At 42.1% G+C, this 18566-nt stretch overlaps 1 protein-coding gene across 1 annotated transcript; it reads right to left on the reverse strand.

Moving 5' to 3' along the window:
- Positions 1-1178: 1178 nt before the first annotated feature.
- On the reverse strand, positions 1179-17426 carry cfap157 (cilia and flagella associated protein 157; the record flags this gene model as incomplete). Its single annotated transcript, XM_080765771.1, has 10 exons — positions 17305-17426; positions 15951-16213; positions 14841-14994; positions 8273-8540; positions 7148-7278; positions 4825-4960; positions 4190-4326; positions 3609-3740; positions 2613-2744; positions 1179-1242 (listed from the first exon to the last, which is right to left on the reverse strand). The coding sequence occupies exons 1-10, from the start codon at positions 17394-17396 to the stop codon at positions 1179-1181; spliced, it is 1509 nt and encodes a 502-aa protein (XP_080621897.1). The 5' UTR covers positions 17397-17426.
- Positions 17427-18566: the final 1140 nt, after the last annotated feature.

Genomic DNA, 18566 nt, shown 5'->3' on the forward strand with positions numbered 1-18566 from the left:
AGTATCAAAAAGTGGCACACACACACAAAAAAAAAGGGTAGCCATGTTAGGGTATACTGACATTTTTATTGTTTTGTTTTTGTCTTTTTGTTTTTAGGCATTCTGTAATGATTGATAGAAATAGCCTACATTTAAGTGTTTTGGTAGACTTTAGACATTTTTAGACATTTTTAGGACATCTTTTGAATTAAGTGTGTGAAGTCACTGCAAAAGTTACTTCCGTGTGTAGAAATGTGCTACAGCAATCGATAAAAAGTACAAATACATAATTAATATTTGTATAGGCTACTGCCACAGGTGTTGCCAATACTAACAATCCTAATTTTTTCACTGAATCCGGGGTCCCTTAATAACATTTTAGGAAAAGCTATTCATCAGTCACAATGAGATGCTATCTCCATTCTCCGCCGGACATGAGAAAATGAGAGGATATGAGAGGATCATTTTTCTCTCAATCTCCAACACAGTCTCGCTTTTTTATTTAGGCCTATAAAACGTGCTCATCAGATGTGTTGCTCAGCAGATACTACTTTTAGCCTTTAGATACTATAGTTTAAAAAAGTGGCACATATAAAAAGATACGTATGAGGCTAGAGCTGTGTGCGAGCGTGTGCACAAGTGTGACATTATGACTGTCAGTAGGGAAGAAAGTGAATCAGAAAGAACACATCACACATATTAAGATATGACATCAGTGCTTGCATGTGCATGTGTGTGTAAGGGCATGTGTGCACATGCCTGCGAGTGTGTATGCATACATTTCTGAATGTAAAATTATCATCAGGGGCAAGCTTTGAATAATTCTCTTCACTCTGGACAACATAATCCTCACTGATTGATCCGTAAAGAGATTGATCCTGTATTTCATTCCAAATTAGTTTAGCCAACTGTCACAGGGGCATATAGACACCACTGTGTGTAATTAATGTGCACCGATTTAGCATTTATTATCCTATAAGCATCAGGGGGCAAAAGAATAACACAGCCTTAATACATTTGCAAATTTACAGCTCATTGAGCCAGATGGTGCTGCTAGTTGAGGGACCTGTTTTAATTTGATCAACCAGATGTCTTCATATATTTGCTGTTTATTTGTAGTAAAGAGAGTAAGGCCTTGACAACGTCATGTTAGCTGCTTGCAGCTTGTACAGATGGGATGCTCAGTGGTTCTCCAGAGTCTATAGGACCCTAATGTAGTGGCAAGGTACCACACACTTCTGCAGTGAGTGACGATGTTGCATGCTGAAAAGGACAGATTTACTACAAGCTCACTAGTCACAATGCGTGCAAGCATATATTAAGCATCACAGCACAAGAAACACCTTGGGGACCCTGACATCCTAATTATGGGCATATCAATATACATGATAAAAGAAAGATATTGGAAACATTTCAGACAGCTTGTAGCTGGTGAATGTGCTTCTGATGTGTTGTATTTTAATGCGTGTATGGTATGGCATCAATGCATGCCAACATTAAGGCAGCTGTAGAAACACTGATGACAGTCTTATTAATGGGCAATAAATAATTCACCTCAGTACCTTGGTTCAGTATTCAGCATCACTGATACATCAAACAGACTAGATCATGGATTCTTCCTCAATCCTTTAAATTTCAAGGACCTTGTTTCATATACACTATAGGCCACAGACCTACATTTGAACAGAGGCGAGCCCAGTGCTGCTGAGATACAAAACGGTGATGACTTCAGTCCTTGTGGTGATGAGGTGCTCCAAGTTAAAACTAGTTTATAGTTTGAAGAGGGGTCCCATCTGGACGGGCTTCAAGCACACTCTTGAGCAGGTATGGCTCAAGAGTGGCTGAAGAAGACACGGTGTGTCGAAACCGGTCGGCGTTTGGCTTAATTTGTGTTAGCCCTGTCTAGTTGATAAAGGCTTTTTAATCTATCCTTGCTCAAGAGTGTGCTTGAAGACCATCCCGGTGGGACGCCTCTTCACTACATTTGATCTTTATCTTATACATTTGTTCCCTCTGGGACCACAATCTACATTGTCAAATCCTCTGTCTCATTTTAACTCTACGAGTGTACAAATGATGCTAATTGTACAAATTGTACACTCTCAAACGGTCCATTCAGCTGGAGATCCCCTGCAACCCCCAATAAGGGATCTTGGAGTCGAGGACCAGTGGACTAGAATGACCTACAAAGTAGGGTGACATTGATGACATCACAAATACGACCAAATCAGTTTAACCTGTTCCTGAGAGCAATTTCCATAAAAGCCCCTATATGATGAATCCTGATTGTTCAAAATTGCATATTTGTGGGGATAGAAAATACACAGGGAAGCTAAAAAAAGTAGAATTTTATGTTATAGGTCCTTTAATGTTAGGAATTGATTAGGATCTGGTTTCAGGCAGTCCAGATTTGCACATTTTGCAGGCTGACCAATAATTCTCCAAAGGGAACACTTTACACTCTGAGCCTGAGGACTACTGCTGCCACCTAGTGGCTAAAATATCAGAGTTTGCATGATCCAAGTATTACAGTGCCCATTAGATCTTTTTTATTTTGTATCATTAAAAGTCTATACTTTCCCAATTACTATGGTTGTATAGGCATATAGGCAGAATGTGTCAATTCTTCTTACTTGAGGTTGGGTTTGTGAGAAGGTTTTCTTTTGGTGCAGGGTCTAACTGGTAAAGTCGTGAATCTGTCTGTTCCAGAATGGTCAGGAACAGAGGGCTTGGGGTGGCAGGGCATTTTCTGGACAGAAAGTTTCCTAAGAAATAGATTTTAGAATAAGAAACAGACTTGGGTAACATATAAATCAATTAGATGGATGTGGGTGAAACATATAAACTGAGTTTCAGTCCAATATGAGATGACAGCCATTTGAAAAATGGTGGTGTTACAGTAAAATCACAAAATGACAATACTATGCATTTTTCTAATTTTAAGTGAGAGAGCAGATCAAGTTGAAGGACTGCAGTTTCTGGATGTCATCAATAAAGGGTGTCATCATCACCAGGGCCAAAGTGTCTAACTAGGCAACTGTGCAACAACCAACAATTTACAATTTACTTAATCCAGAGCAATTTACAGTAAACAAGGAAAACACATCAAATGCATAGAAATAATAATCTAGGATCATACATAGGTAAACCAAGAACCTATCATCAGTCTAAACAGTATAATAATAATAAAAAGTAGGATAATCTGTACATTGAAACTATGCACACTACCAGGTATACAAATGACTTGGCATCTGTCTACATTCTACATAACATGCTATCTAAATTATATTTTAGCCTTTGCGTAAGCCTGCAAGGTCGTCAAGGCTAGGGCAAGTGTTATGGGCTAAAGTGGAGTCTGAAGAGGTGAGTCTGACTCTGCAGTTCTAACTGCCAAGGGGAGTTTGTTTCACAATTTGGGAGCCGGAAGGGAGAAGAATCTGGGACATGTGGAGTGCTGACTATCAATCCCATGAGGGACTAATTTCAAGACTTCCCTCAAGATTTACAATATATTATATTAAATTAGATTACCAGTACTTTATACAATATTAAATTAGATTACATTAGATTAATATATTATTGAAATATTGACTATGTGACCATGAGGCTTCAAGAATACCATTACAAACCTGTTCAAATGCAAATGGGTGATCTTGGGTTCCGTCTTCGACGGCATGGTGTTAGAATTGTGAGTTTGTCGTGGCACAAGGCCCAGGTCCCCTGTCTTGAAGTGGGACAGTTGGACGAGGGATTGCCCTGACCTAAAGATGTGTAAGAACGAAGTAAGTATAACAGTGAACAGAGCTACAGTATGGGGCAGAAAGCAGCTCCAAAGTAATTCATACATTTTGGGCTCCATCTTGCGCCACCCTTATCCCTAAACGTATTTACTATTTTGAAAAACATTTTAAAATAGTTCAACTAGACAATCTATATCGAGACATTGAGATTGTAGATCGGCTATTTTAACTATTTTAAAAGGTTTTTTTTAATTAGTTTAGGAATAAGGGTTAAGGGGTGGTGCAAGATATAGCCCTATATCTAGAATCAATTTCCCCATTAAGAAATTCTCTAAAAACAGTGGTCAGTGGTGAAAAAAAGGAAAGAATACTAGTCTATATAAATTTCCCATAACATAAACAATAGAAAGAAAATAGTTTTAAAATGTGTGATAGTGTGATGGCATTTTCACCCTAGGCCACCCAAATACCTGTCAGCCACAGGTTCTGAGATGAGGTCAGTCACGGTGAGCCCCTTCACCAGCAGGGCGGCACCATCCAAGACAGTCAGCACCTCCTGCAGCATATGATTCCTACGTACCTCTGAGTCCTCTTCTTTAGGAACTTCCTGGGTTTGGATGAATGCTTCTTTTATTATATTATATTTATATTATTTTTCATGGACGTCTGCTTGCAACAGGGAAGCTTTTGAGTGATTGAGCAACCCATCTCACTGCAGTAGTGTAGCTTACGACTGTATATCCAGAATATGCACACCACCACAGAGTCCAACAGTGCATTTTAACACTCTTAAACCCTACTGACCGTATATTTACACAGTGGCAATTTTGCTTATACGTTTTACAAGATAGCACTTGTAAAAGTGCTATGTTTTTTGGTCACATCATCAATCAATATGAGCTTTTTTGGCATCTTTTTGACCAATGTGTGCATGTTTTTACATATATTTTGCTGTAATCATCACCATCATCGCTTCCCAAGGATGACATACAGAGCGAAACGGACAAATTGTGAATGGTAGATTATTGTTTCAATAAAAGGTATTGGTTTGTGATGTGTGAGGTTTTCATCTGACAGCAGAAGAATGGATGGACTATGAAATGACCTTCAGAGCCTGTTTGAGAGCGTTGGCGACATCCAGTTGGCCCCGCCTCTTCCTCTCTTCAGCTAACTCCAAGCCCAGCCGCTCGACCTCTGCTCTGTTTATGACACACTCCTTCAACACCGACACATGATCCTGTCTGAAAAGAAGACACACCGTTAAGATTCATACAATGTTGCATGTTAAAAGTCGCACACTGGAAATGGACCATCTACAACCTGACAATGTGTGGTGCTGCAACGCGTTGTGAGCTTGTAGATCGCCTACACTACAGAAGACCTCCTGGTTGGTAGGAGGTTGTCCTACATATTTTCTCCCTGTATATAGGCGAGATAGTGTATGTTGTGACCAACTACAATAAAAAACTATAAAAAAAGAAAATAATAATAATAAGACCCTGACTCTGCTAGCCTAAGAGCCAAGGGCAGGGAGTTCCAAAGCAAAGGTGCCCGAGTCGCAAAGGCCCGGTCCCCTCGAGTGACAAGGCGAGTTGCGAGAGGAACTACGAGGGCCCTATCCGAGGATTTGAGGTTGCGCACAGGCTTATGGGGTTCCAGCAAGTCTGTTATATAAATGGGAGCTAGACCATGTAGGGGTTTAAAAGTAATCAATAAGATCTTAAAATCAATTCTGTAGCTCACAGGGAGCCAGTGAAGGGTAGCCAGAATGGGTGTGATATGCTCACGTTTACTAGTGTTAGTGAATAGGCGTGCCGCAGAGTTCTGCACCATCTGGAGGCGAGATATGTTTTCTACCTAATCTGGTGGTAGCAAGACTGGACTACTTTGGTGACTTGGGTGTTGAAAGAAATATCAGGATCAAAGAAGACACCTAGGTTGGCAACATACAGTATAAATAGTAAACAGTAAGGGACCAAGAATAGATCCTTGTGGAACACCACAATTAGAAGGAGCTCGTGAAGAGGAGGCCGTTACAGTGGACTTGCATTGCTAAACAATGGCTAACATGGATGCATTTAGTTGTCAAGTTTTAAAAGGTCTCTGTGCTGTTGATTTTAATCTCATTTGATTTTATTAATTTTTTAATCTAGTCTAACTGAGATTGAAAATGTATTTATAATTATCAGATTGAACATTCATTATAGACAGTTGCCCCGAGGACTACTAGCATTTCTGTGAGTCAGCCTGCACAGCATTGTCTGTGCCTATCTCACATCCCAAAACGTTTGGCAAAACTTGGCAACTTTTCACTCACATTCAGCATTCAAGGCACTGAGACACAAACACATCAATCAGCCACTACTGACACCCAGCACTACACAGTCAAATCCTCAGTGTAAAAAGTGATCATTTTTTACAATGTGAGTTAAATTAACACTAGGGATTTGACTGTGCACGAAAATCAACACGTCGCCTGCATTTTTATAAGCACATGCTGTTTGGAGATGCCTGTCATCGCTGCAGATCACAATTATGACTGCTGCGGTGGTCATAATTGTGAGTGGCTGTCATGATTTATTTTGTCACATTTCCTGTAAACACAGTAGATAGCAAAGAAAAAAACATTCAGCAAGTGACTGATGGAGTACTTACTGAGGAGGTTCAATTCCACTAGATGCAAACATTTGTTTTCACTGCATTCACAATAATCAAATGATCTGTCCATCTGGCTGCGAAAAATATCAAAAAGGGTGTCCTGTGCAATCGTTGCCAGACTATATATTTGATTTTGAGATCCAAACTTTATACTCCATCGTACGTCAAATAGGACATACAAGTTCACATCACATTGTGAGGTTGCGAGTAAATCAAGCTACAATTAAATAACCATGAACTTCTACTACATTGAATGGTAGAGTGACTGATGTTAGTCTGCTCAAACGTTACTCTTTTACCTGCTTTTTACTAACACTAACTTTGCAAAGATTCCCAGAACATCGGGATGAACCTGTGTAGTTTGTCTGCTCCAACAGTGGTGGGAAAATTAAACTTTGGAAAGAAACGGAATGTCAAAAAATACACAGCAGTGGCTGAGACGAAGCAGTGAAAGGTCCTGAAAGATACATAACGTCAGTCAACGTTTGAGCAGACTAACATCAGTTCACTCTACCATTCAATGTAGTAGAAGAGCTGACTGTGTACACCTCAGATATGTCGTCTCCGCCTACAGGAAATCCGTTCGCTGTGACCAGGGGACCCGTCTCTGAGTGTGACTATAGAGACCAGGATTACTGCATGTTTTTGTGAGGGTACCAACTAGGGGACACAGGGAGAACATGCAAACTCCACAAAGAAAGGCCCTTTCTGTGTGGAGGACAGAACACGCATTCCATACACTGTAAAAGCAGCAGTGAACAGATGGATACCTGAGTGTGTCCATCTCAGCCAGTAGACCAGTGTGCTCCATCTGGAGCTGCTGTTGTTCCAGGTGGGCAGAGCTATGCTCTCCTATCTGTGCCTGGAGGAGCTTGCATTTCTCTGTCAGCTGTTCCACCACCTAATGGAATAATTTGGAGAATAATTCATATTTGTATCATATATTACTCTGTGTATCAGTGTGTGTGTGTGTGTGTGTGTGTGTGTGTGTGTGTGTGTGTGTGTGTGTGTGTGTGTGTGTGTGTGTGTGTGTGTGTGTGTGTGTGTGTGGACTGTAGATGATTGACTCATTTGACTGTCCACATAATGGCTAGGAGTTGTTTAGCAACACATACAAAATAGAGCAGAATGAACTTTTCATCATCCTTGATATTTCTGTGTTTAGCTGACAATATGAAATCTACAGCTGTTATAAGAGCAACGGAACACTTGAGGTAGACAAGAGGTAGTTTTATTACAAATTACATCATAGTTTTTATGATCTATCTAATCGCAAGGTTCACAGTTCAAACCCGGGCTCCCCCAGGGTTAGTGTCGAAGTGTCCTTGAGCAAGATTCTAAACCCCTCCGGCATCGGTGTGTGAATGTGTGTGTGAATGGGTGAATGTAATGCACAATCTCTGTAAAGCTTAGCTATAGCGCCTTGGATAAAGGCGCTATAGCTAAGCCCCTCCGCAAACTGCTATGGTCCAATCACAGCTAAGCATAACATGGGTTAGACAAACCTCTCTACCAATAGTTTTCCTATATGATAAAACAATGTTTTAAAAAATAAATGTCACACACATATTTTTCCAGTGCATACGGCAGGCCTTGTTGGCGGATTTGGAAGAGATTTTGAAGGTCTGATTCCAAAAATGAACCAATATTTCATGTGTAAAATCCATGATATTTACATTGGAATGAATGAGCCCGGCTGGAAAGTGTCCAAGTGGGAGTGTCTAAGTGGGAGAGGGTGGGGCTTAGCTAAAGGTGAATTACAATGGAAACAAGCCCCAAGGGCTTTTTGTATTATCCTTTTCACAATCATTGTAAACTGTACCTCCTCTGTACAATCTGAAAACTGATAATAAAGTATTCAATCAATCAATGCTAGGTAGGTGAGTCCCACACACCTTCTGGTTGCTTCGGGTCTTGCGGGTCATCTGGGTGACTAGGGGCTCCAGGATGGACACCTCAAGGCGGAGATGCTTATTTTGCTCCTGCAGTGCCCTGTTCTCTTCCAGAAGCTCCAGGCCCTGGTCTGACAACTGTTTGAGCTGGGTTGTGAGTGCCACGTTTTCGTGAATGGCCCTCTTAGTGGTCTCCGGCATCCTCTGCTCCGAAACCCGCTGAAACTCAGCCGCCACTGCTGCCACATGGCTATGCATCTCCTCCTTCAGCCTGGGGAAAGGGGGGAGCTAAGCACCCTCAAATGGAGACTGACACTTGACATAGACTTTATTTGAAATGTTCTTACTGACTGAGCAAGTTTGTATGCACTGTGTACATGGTTTGCATTTCAACTTCCACGTGTCTCCCCATTGAAGTGCTCTTTGTGATTTAGGAGGGACTGAGTCAGAAATCAAGTGAAGCAGGTGTTGCTAATTATTTTTAGTACTAATCAAACGCAGCTTGCGGAGTCAGTTCAGTCAGTCAACCTCAAGGGAAGTTCTTGCCATGCTCAAAGGCCCATGCTATGCTCAAGGGGTTAACATGCTGCATTACTATGTGGGAGTATACGTGTGTACAAGTCTCACACGTCATTCGCCGATGCGGCAGTCAGCTGACTAACTGGGCAGGCTACTTAAGCTCACTAGTCTCCATGCTCTTCCTGCCTTCCTCTGCTCATGGTTTCCAGCTGCATGTGATGTTTTCTGTTCCTCGTGGTTGTTACTACTGCTTTTGCTGTCTGCTGCTTAAATTATGCTTCTCAGCTACTGTCCATGCTGTGATAAGGGCCTGCAGGTTGTATGCAAAATATTGAGTTTGATATGATTCTGCTGATGCTGAGTTCTATCATGTGGCTTCAACAAGCTTCATAATAGCCTGTTCTGGTTATTAAGCCGGATGCGCAGACAGTGCTGCACCTTCTATTGTATGTGGTATATGTGTCTACAGTCAAAGCCACGTTTTCATTTAGCTGATGTTTGCCAAGCCAGCTCAGGCGCAGTGTTTGTCCCCTCCAGCTATGGGTTCTCAAATCATGTGCAGTGGTTGCCACGTGTGCTTTTATAAGCAACGTTGGGCTTGTTTTCTGTAGTCAATTGTTTGTTCTGGTTTTGGTCAGGGGCCCAAATGACCTTGTCCAATGAAATGTGTTGTTCAAGTAAGCATAGTCATTGGGGTGTATATATATTGTAAGTTAAGTTCTCATGTGGTGAGTCCTAGTCGGGCATGGGATGGTTCTACACCTAGTTGCTTTCTTTCTCAAGATCTGGCAACTCAGCTGCCTGTTGTGTCTCTTAACAGTTTCATTCATTTTGAAGCTAGACTTCAGTCACACTCTGCTTACCAAAGTATTAACAAGTATTACCTAACACTTTCTATATGTGCTTGGAAAGTATTGCTGTGAGTTAACTACCTTAATGGCAATCTCTATATAGATTTGGTGCTTTAATACTGCTTGTAGCCATGTGGTTTGTTGAGGTTCCTCATTGCCATGAGGGTTGTTCATGCTAAACTAATGCTAAAGCTAGCACCCTTTTCACCCTGTGATGTATCATGCTTCAGTTTATGCCTGGCTAACACTAATACTTCTATGCAGCAGCAGCTGTATAAGAGCTTTCTGCCCGTCAATTAATTCATACGTGGCATAGTTATTAATCTTAAAGTTTTTTCCATGTTTCCAAGGACAGTATCATACGTTATTGTTAATTCATCTCAATGGATTTCAGTCATGCGCAGTGTCATATTAAAGTAGGTTAAGATTGCAAATTGCATTTGCAGTAATCTCATGTCAAGTGTCATAGCCTTCTGTCTAGTTTATTTACTTCCGTAGATTTGTTTCTAGCTGTTATTTTGGATGTATTTCTTAATGGGCATTTAATTAGTGCTTCCTTTGTCGTTCTATCATGTCTCAGCTTCACTATCCGGGTTGAGCTGTCTTGGAGAAGAGCTAAAAGCTTAACAAACTGCTGCCTCCGTCCGCCCCCCAAGCCTATCTAGCTGTCGGTCCAGTCACTCTAGCGTATACCCTCCTCACTCTCTTTGAGGTCAGAAGTTCAGATTAAATATACGTATACGTATATAGCGTTCCGTCACCGTGCGTCCCATTGCCCATTCGTCACTTTAAATGTCTCAGATTCATATTGTATGTTCTGTTGATCAGTCCTCGAGTAAGATTAGGTAATGGCAGTTGCTTTGTGGGACTGAAGATGTTTCAGAAGGTGGTAGGCTAGCAGCTTGCTGTGTCGCTTCATTTCTGCACAGCTAACATCCACTGCCAGGAGCTCTAAATTGAAACTCCTAAGCATTAATTCATCACTTATCTGCGAGAGGATCTGGGTTGAAGGAAGGCAGCCATAGACTATGTCTATGTTCGCAGCAAGCTTGGCTTCTGTGTCGCAGTGCTTGTGCGACCTATCGGTTGTGGTTTCCCCGGTGCAGTCTGGGAAATGTACTCTGCCAGTTGTATTCAGATCAGTAATCGATTTGATGTCGCTCAGTGCCACTATAGTATTGAGTAACAGCATTAGGAAAATGTAACCAAATGTAACCAAGTGTAACCCTAACCCTAACCTTAACCCAACAGGATAATTATGTCATGGTATACATGGAGGCCTCATATCTGGTCTCGAAACGAGCCTCCAGATTCCTAGGCTGCCCCTGGTTAGTTGTGTGACCTCATGCAGCGTGTCATCAGGACGACGGATCCAAATGTCTGGCTCATGGTGCTCATTAAACGTTAAAGTAGTCTATAGTAGTGCAAGATGGCCAGTATATCTTGTTAACCTATTCAACGTTGCAGTTAGTAGGGATGGGGCAGATTTTCTTGTGGCTGCTTGGTAGCTACTTTTTCAGGTGGAATCCTACTGTAAGCCTACATTTTCTGGTACCAGCTCAGCGGCCTCGTGGTTAGACCCGGACTGGGAGGTTGCGGCTCGATCACCGGCTGGGTCATTCCAAAGACTAAAAATAAAATGGGACCCAGTGCCTCCTTCGATCCTCGGCACCAATGGTCGGAGTGGAGTAAGTCCCTGCGTCATACTAGTGTCACGTCCAGGGGCTGTACGTGTACATCAATCTGCTCACTCTGCTGAAACAAGAGTTAGGCTCCTGCCCTCGGGCCTCATGACTCGGCAAGGCTGTTTTCTGCCCATCTTAGTTATTGCAACTAATGGCATGACAGTAATCAATTCATAGTTAATTGCATAGATGTTGTCAAACAACCGTAACCTTTGTCATTGCTTCTTCATAGAAGCTGTTTAGCGTTGTGTTAAATTAATTTATAATATTAATTAATTATTAATACTAATTAATATTTTATACAAAGTGGCTATTCAGGACAGGCACATATCTAGGCATGCTTTCTCTCAAAGCATATCATGTTTTATCTGTTATCTGTGGCTCATCCGTTCATCAGGTCATGACCCCCAGATGATCTTCTGGTCCTAAGCTTTCTTTCAGCACAATCACAGATGTCCTGGGTCGCTCAGTCAGGAGATTCACCAATACTTCTTCAGCCGGTGTGGGCCCGTTGGGGTTTCTTCGAAAGTGATGGTTCTAGTATCTAGCGAAGAAGTAAGTCCATCACCATCACCCACGTGCAGGCTTCAGTGCTGTCAATCCTGCAGCATTATAGATTTCTTGCATGGGACATAGTAGTGTATCTCATCTTAGTTCTGGACGAGGGTGGTCTCGAACAGTTCTCGGGTCTGTATGACATGAAGCTTATTTTAACTTCTTTAAAGCTCATAATCAATTGCTCAAAGGCTGCATGAAGAGCATATGCCGCTTATGTAAGTTATTCATAAAGGGCCTCTATCACTTGGGTGTTTAAATAGTTTAGGATTAAGATCTAAGGCTTCTCTCTTTAAGTATTGGTATCTCGGCTTGCGCGGTGTGGGAAGTCTCTCCTGCTGATCTCGACCCTCAGCATGATCTCTGTTTTCCGATCCGCGCTAGGATCCCCTATTCACTCTTTAATTCATTCATTCAGTCAGGATGAAGTATAAGTAACTCTGTCTCTGCTTGTGTCTTTAGTTCTGCATCGGGCAACCTGCTCTGGCTGTGTTCTGGACTCCTTCAGGTGGCGTGAGCCCTGCTTAATCGGCTATCGGTCTCCTCAGCTCATTCCCTGGCTACTCCCAATTCTACCGCCACGCTGATGCATCAGTCGCCACCTGAAACTCAGGCCAATGGTCCTCAGCTGCCCATGAATCATCATGTGCATCTAATCGGAAGAGCTTTCAGTTGTTTATTCAGAATGTAATGAGTGCAAGTGCTGTATTCGATCAGGGATGGTAATCTTATTTCCTTGCATATACGGTGGTCGCTGGGGGCAGTTCAATTGGTGGCATTTCACAAGCTAATGTTAATAATGGTTCGTTGATGTTCCTCTACAGTGGCATTAAAGGAACATCGGGGTAATGGTGGTTTCCTCACTCTGGCGTTAGAGGGATGTTGGGGTAACATGAATGGTCGCACTACATGTAAGATCTGTTTCGCTGGGTGAAGTTCCTACAGGTCGTTATAAGCTAATGGCTTATAGTTCAGTTTCTCCTCAAGCTCATGTTTATAGTGGCTCTAGAGAAACAGCGCATGCCGATGGAGTTTCCTCATTATGGCATAGAGGACGTCGGCATAACGGCGAGCATGCCGATGGCGTAGAGGACGTTGGCATAACGGCGAGCATGCCGATGGCGTTTCCTCATACTGGCGTAGAGGACGTTGGCATAACGGCGAGCATGCCGATGGCGTTTCCTCATACTGGCGTAGAGGACGTCGGCATACCGGTGAATGGTTGCACTACACGTAAGCCCTGCCAAAGCAGCATAGAATATTCCTCCATATGCTATGGAGGAATACCGGTGAACGGTTGCACTACACGTAAGCCCTGCGAAAGCAGCGTAGAATATTCCTCCATATGCTGTGGAGGAATACCGGTGAATGGTTGCACTACACGTAAGCCCTGCGAAAGCAGCGTAGAATATTCCTCCATAATGGCGTTATGGAGGAATGGCCTATCGGCTAGCGCAGCCATGCAGGCCTCATTCAGCTTAAGCTTAAAGTCTAGCATGCCTATTCTCAAAAATGGTTTTGAGTCCGGCGCTCACCCCACACATATAACTTTCCCAGATAAGCCTCACGATTACCAGCGTGGCGTCATGGCACACATAGCTCACATAAAGTTAAAATATCCGTGCAGATCCAGAAATTGCATAGCGTTGCATTTCGTCACTATCGAGTGGGATATCTGCCCGGATGGGTATCGGTTGAGGATTCCCGTAGGTTTGATAGATTGAAATATTTTCAATGTAGGAATACAGTACATTTTAAGCACAAACTCAATACAGAGACTGTCCACTGTGAGTGTAAGCCCCGCGAAGCAGCGTAGAATATTCCTCCATAATGGCGTTATGGAGGAATGGCCTATCGGCTAGCGCAGCCATGCAGGCCTCATTCAGCTTAAGCTTAAAGTCTAGCATGCTTATACTCAAAAATGGTTTTGAGTTCGGCGCTCACCCCACACATTATTTTTCTCAGCTAAGCCTCACGATTACCAGCGTGGCGTCATGGCACACATAGCTCACATAAAGTTAAAATATCCGTGCAGGATCCAGAAATTGCATAGCCGTTGCATTTCGTCACTATCGAGTGGGATATCTGCCCGGATGTGTATCGGTTGAGTCTTCCCGTAGGGCGTTCTCGGTTCTGCTTGTTGGGGGGTTATCCGTGCAGGTTCCAGAAATGCATATTCGCATTTCGTCACTGTGCATTCATAGTGGGTCACCTGCCCGGATTGACGGTGAAGGTTCACCGAAGGTATGCGTGTTGGGGGGTTATTGTATATCTATCTCCCTGCTCTTATGTTTTATGTTGTTGCTAATCATGCCGAGCAGGGAGAATTCCAGCAGAGCCGAACGCCAAGTCAAATATCATATGCACACTTGTTACTCATGCTGCAATAAATATTGTTTAATCTATTCGTGAGTTGTCTGACTGAAATCAAACGCAGCTTGCGGAGTCAGTTCAGTCAGTCAACCTCAAGGGAAGTTCTTGCCATGCTCAAAGGCCCATGCTATGCTCAAGGGGTTAACATGCTGCATTACTATGTGGGAGTATACGTGTGTACAAGTCTCACACGTCATTCGCCGATGCGGCAGTCAGCTGACTAACTGGGCAGGCTACTTAAGCTCACTAGTCTCCATGCTCTTCCTGCCTTCCTCTGCTCATGGTTTCCAGCTGCATGTGATGTTTTCTCCCACCACCACCCCAGCACCACCGGTGGGCTCTGCTATCTATGCTCCCCACGGGGGGGTTATTGTATATCTATCTCCCTGCTCTTATGTTTTATGTTGTTGCTAATCATGCCGAGCAGGGAGAATTCCAGCAGAGCCGAACGCCAAGTCAAATATCATATGCACACTTGTTACTCATGCTGCAATAAATATTGTTTAATCTATTCGTGAGTTGTCTGACTGAACTAGTCTTCCAGTGGTTTTCCAGCAAAACTATAGTATCATGGGTAAAAGTATCAACCTGTCTTTATCCAGAAGCGCTTTCCTCTCTAGATTACAGATGGCAGTGTTGTCCTTCTCTTTCTGAATGGCCAGCTGCTTCTTAAGTGAATCATTCTCAGCCATCAGTATCTCCTTCTGCACACGGAACTCCTCCAGGGACACCAACATCCCTGCTGCGTTTGGAGGAGGAGATGGAGAGGAGAGGAGAGGAGAGGAGAGGAGAGGAGAGGAGAGGAGATTGTTTTTTTTAAATTATATTTTTTATCCCACGATTTTGCAACCCATTTTTCACCCCTGTGCCAATCATCTACTGTGATCCTGGGCTCTACACACCCTCCGCCAACCTGGGGAGAGCAACGGACTTAACTCATGCTCCCTTCATGCCTGAGTGTCCAAGTTGCTCCTTTACACCTGACAGGGGGGAGTTTCCCTGGTTGGACGTAGCGCGTGGAAGGAACACGTTATTCCAACCAGTTCCTTTCCCCTCCATCAGGCGCCCCGGCTGGCCAGGGGGAGGCAGTTTAGAGACCAGGATTACTGCATGTTTTTGTGAGGGTATCTACCCTAGGGGACACGGGGAGAACATGCAAACTCCACACAGAAAGGCCCTTTCGCCAACCCCGCCTTCGGGAACAGACCATTGTTGTGGAAGGTCAGACACTGACTGTCACTGATTTAAAGTAAGAATACATTACAATAAAAATAACTTTTAATAAAAGTTGCTGAAAACCATTTGACAAACATTTTACAATGAACTTGTCCCTAAACAAATTTTGATTTCAAATAACTACGAGAAGATTGTTGCGGGTGACATTTTTACGAGTCATGAAGATATATTGTGTCTAGGCTCATCCTATTAGTCAAAGTGAATTCAACCCTTAAAATAGGATTAAACTTGCCAAGCAAAACAATTACTATTATGTAGTCTGTTTGTTATAGCAGTTTTCTCAACAAATCTACATAAGAATGTGACCCATCCATCAACACACACACACACACACACACACACACACACACACACACACACACACACACACACACACACACACACACACACACACACACACACACACACACACACACACACACACACACACACACAGTACTGTTCTGATTGGGAGTTTCTCACCAAGCTCTGCATTCTCTGAATTGAGTTTATCCTTGCTCTCTTGAAGCTCCTGGCGCAGCTGTCTGTCCTGCAACTCCATCTCCAGGTTGTTGGCCTGCCCCAGAGTCACCATGCGCTCTGATAAATCAGTCAGTTCATCCTCCTTCTGTGCTAGAGAACGTTTCAAGTATGAAACAATGTCTTTCTTCTCTTTCTGCAAAGTATTGTACTGAGCGGTGAAGTCGATCATCTGTAACTCGAGTTCATCACATTTGCGCTGATACCTGCAGAAAGAATAAGGTTATAATTGTTGGGGCTCAAAGAATTGTGACATTTATAACTTCCTAATAATCGTACAGTTTTAAAGGTGGGCTAGGTGTATTGGTAAAATAAAAGGCTAGCCTACAAGTGTGTTGTAACTCACACATGGTTAAAAGTCTAATAGGCTAGGCCGCCGCCTAATAGTCAAATACATGGGTTTTCAACAGGTGGTCCGTGGACCACTGGTGGTCCGTTAAAGTATTGCGTGTGGTCCCTGCATGACCATGCATTTAGTAATGTAGGAAAGTGAAGATTTGTATTTTAATTTATTGTATTGAACACAAGTTGAGAAACAATGCAGTAAATGATGATGACGTGTCGATGTTGTCAGTTACTGGGTCGGACGTAAAGAACTTCCACAGAAAAGGGAGTTATATATAGATATAAATTTATAATACATAGATATTATAAAATTGGTCTAATAGGCTACGTAACCGGAAGAGTAGGCACCTGAGAACTCTGGGCACAACTTATTTTTAAACATGTATATGTACTATTTTATCATTTATTTTATATGTAGGCTATATTGTAATTTGTTACAAATTGCTACAAAATCTGTGGATTTTGGGCATAGGCTAAACAAGAAGTTGATTGGTAAATTTAAGTCTGAACTCATGTAGACTATAGGCTTACTTTACATTATTTCTGACTATTTTCCATTGTCCAAAGCATACATTATTGATTGATTGATTAAGCCAATATGCTGAAGTGCGTGCGTCTGTATTTGGCTACGCAATTGACGTAGCCTAGTAAGCCTACTGTATTAACCATACGCAAAAAAATCTCGGTAGTAGCTCAGCCTATGTCTATGAGCTCAGCTCAGCTGTAGCCTCGGTCCCAGGCTTACTTATCTGCGAAAAATCTGCTCAGCTGTGATTTAGCTTTGGGTTGATTCTTGATTGGGAGGGCGAGCCGGCGACGGCGAGGCTACATGTTTTGTACGGAACTGCAGAATATAATATAGGTCTAATCAAGTTGTTTAATAGGTTAATAAACAGCAGACATTTGACATTACATTAGACTTGATAGCTTGCTCAAGCAGATTCAATCTCACCTCTCTGACCGTTCCTCCAAAAGTCGTATTTGTGCGGTATCTTTTCCTTTATCGAGTAAAGTGTCATCGGTTTTATTTATCAAGGTCGTCATGCCATATTTTTTGTTTGGCTTTGTTTCGCTTTTTTTGTCATTCTTTCTCGGCATTTTCCCAAGTCAAACTTTTTTTTGTCAGAGCGAAACACACGAACAAACAGAGCACACGTTGGCGACGTTGTTGCTATGGGATGACGTCATCTGTTCATTCATTAGATTGAACACCAAAGTTTGCAACTTAATTAAACCACATCCCACATCCATGATTAAAAGCACTTCTGCACATACATTACATAATCAGATAATGCAGGAACACATTTTAGCGGTCGTCGTTTTCTGTACCCACTGAAATCGGCCATTCATTTACATTTTCCCATAGAGATTTACAAAAATATTTATATAAATTATTTTTAAGTCTAGAATCAAGCCATCCAGGATCCTGTATCATGACCATAATACCTTTGATTCTGCGAAGAAAAAAAATATATAATAATAATGTATTATTATTATTATTATTATGTAGCCTTGTAGCATCTGTGTTTTGAATGTATAAAAGTGTTGTAGGCCTATGTGGTGTGACTGTTGGCCATGCATCCTATAGAAATATTTAGTCACAGTGGGGTGTGACTAAAAATGTTGGTTTTTACTATACTGTATGCTTTTGCCAGGAACTCTTAACAGGAAATGTTGCAAGTCGATGATGAAACAAGATATTCACATATTCTTTGTGCCCCTGAATACAGATATTATCTCATCTCATCTTATCATCTTCATTGCATGTTTTGAAAGGCACTATCAGCTATTTTTATATAATGTATAAAATATCCACATCCTATGTATTGCTATTTGTGATGCATTCTGGTTTGGTGTCTCTGCTTGTTCTGTGGAAATTTTACAAAACGATCATATGATTGCTGATAATGTTGTTGTTTAAGAGCTTTTGAGGTTTTGCAAAACCTCAAAAACAGATCATAGAAATGCAGTGTAAAATTGCAATCCTGTGAAATGTACCCCATACTTCCTCTTGTTCAGAAGGAAGGAAGTACACTGAATCTTCAGTCAAAACACACTGGTTATCACATTACTATATACACTGCAGTACCCAGATGTAGAGAACATTGATACACTTCAACACTTCGCCTCAGTTTATGAATATTCAAAGCTTGTTGTTGGGACAATCTTCTCTCTGAAGCCTACTGTACATCTGGACTATGAATAAACGAAAGC

The sequence above is a fragment of the Protomyctophum bolini genome, assembly GCF_963924005.1.
Source record: "Protomyctophum bolini genome assembly, chromosome: 6".
In the NCBI taxonomy this organism is placed as follows: domain Eukaryota; kingdom Metazoa; phylum Chordata; class Actinopteri; order Myctophiformes; family Myctophidae; genus Protomyctophum; species Protomyctophum bolini.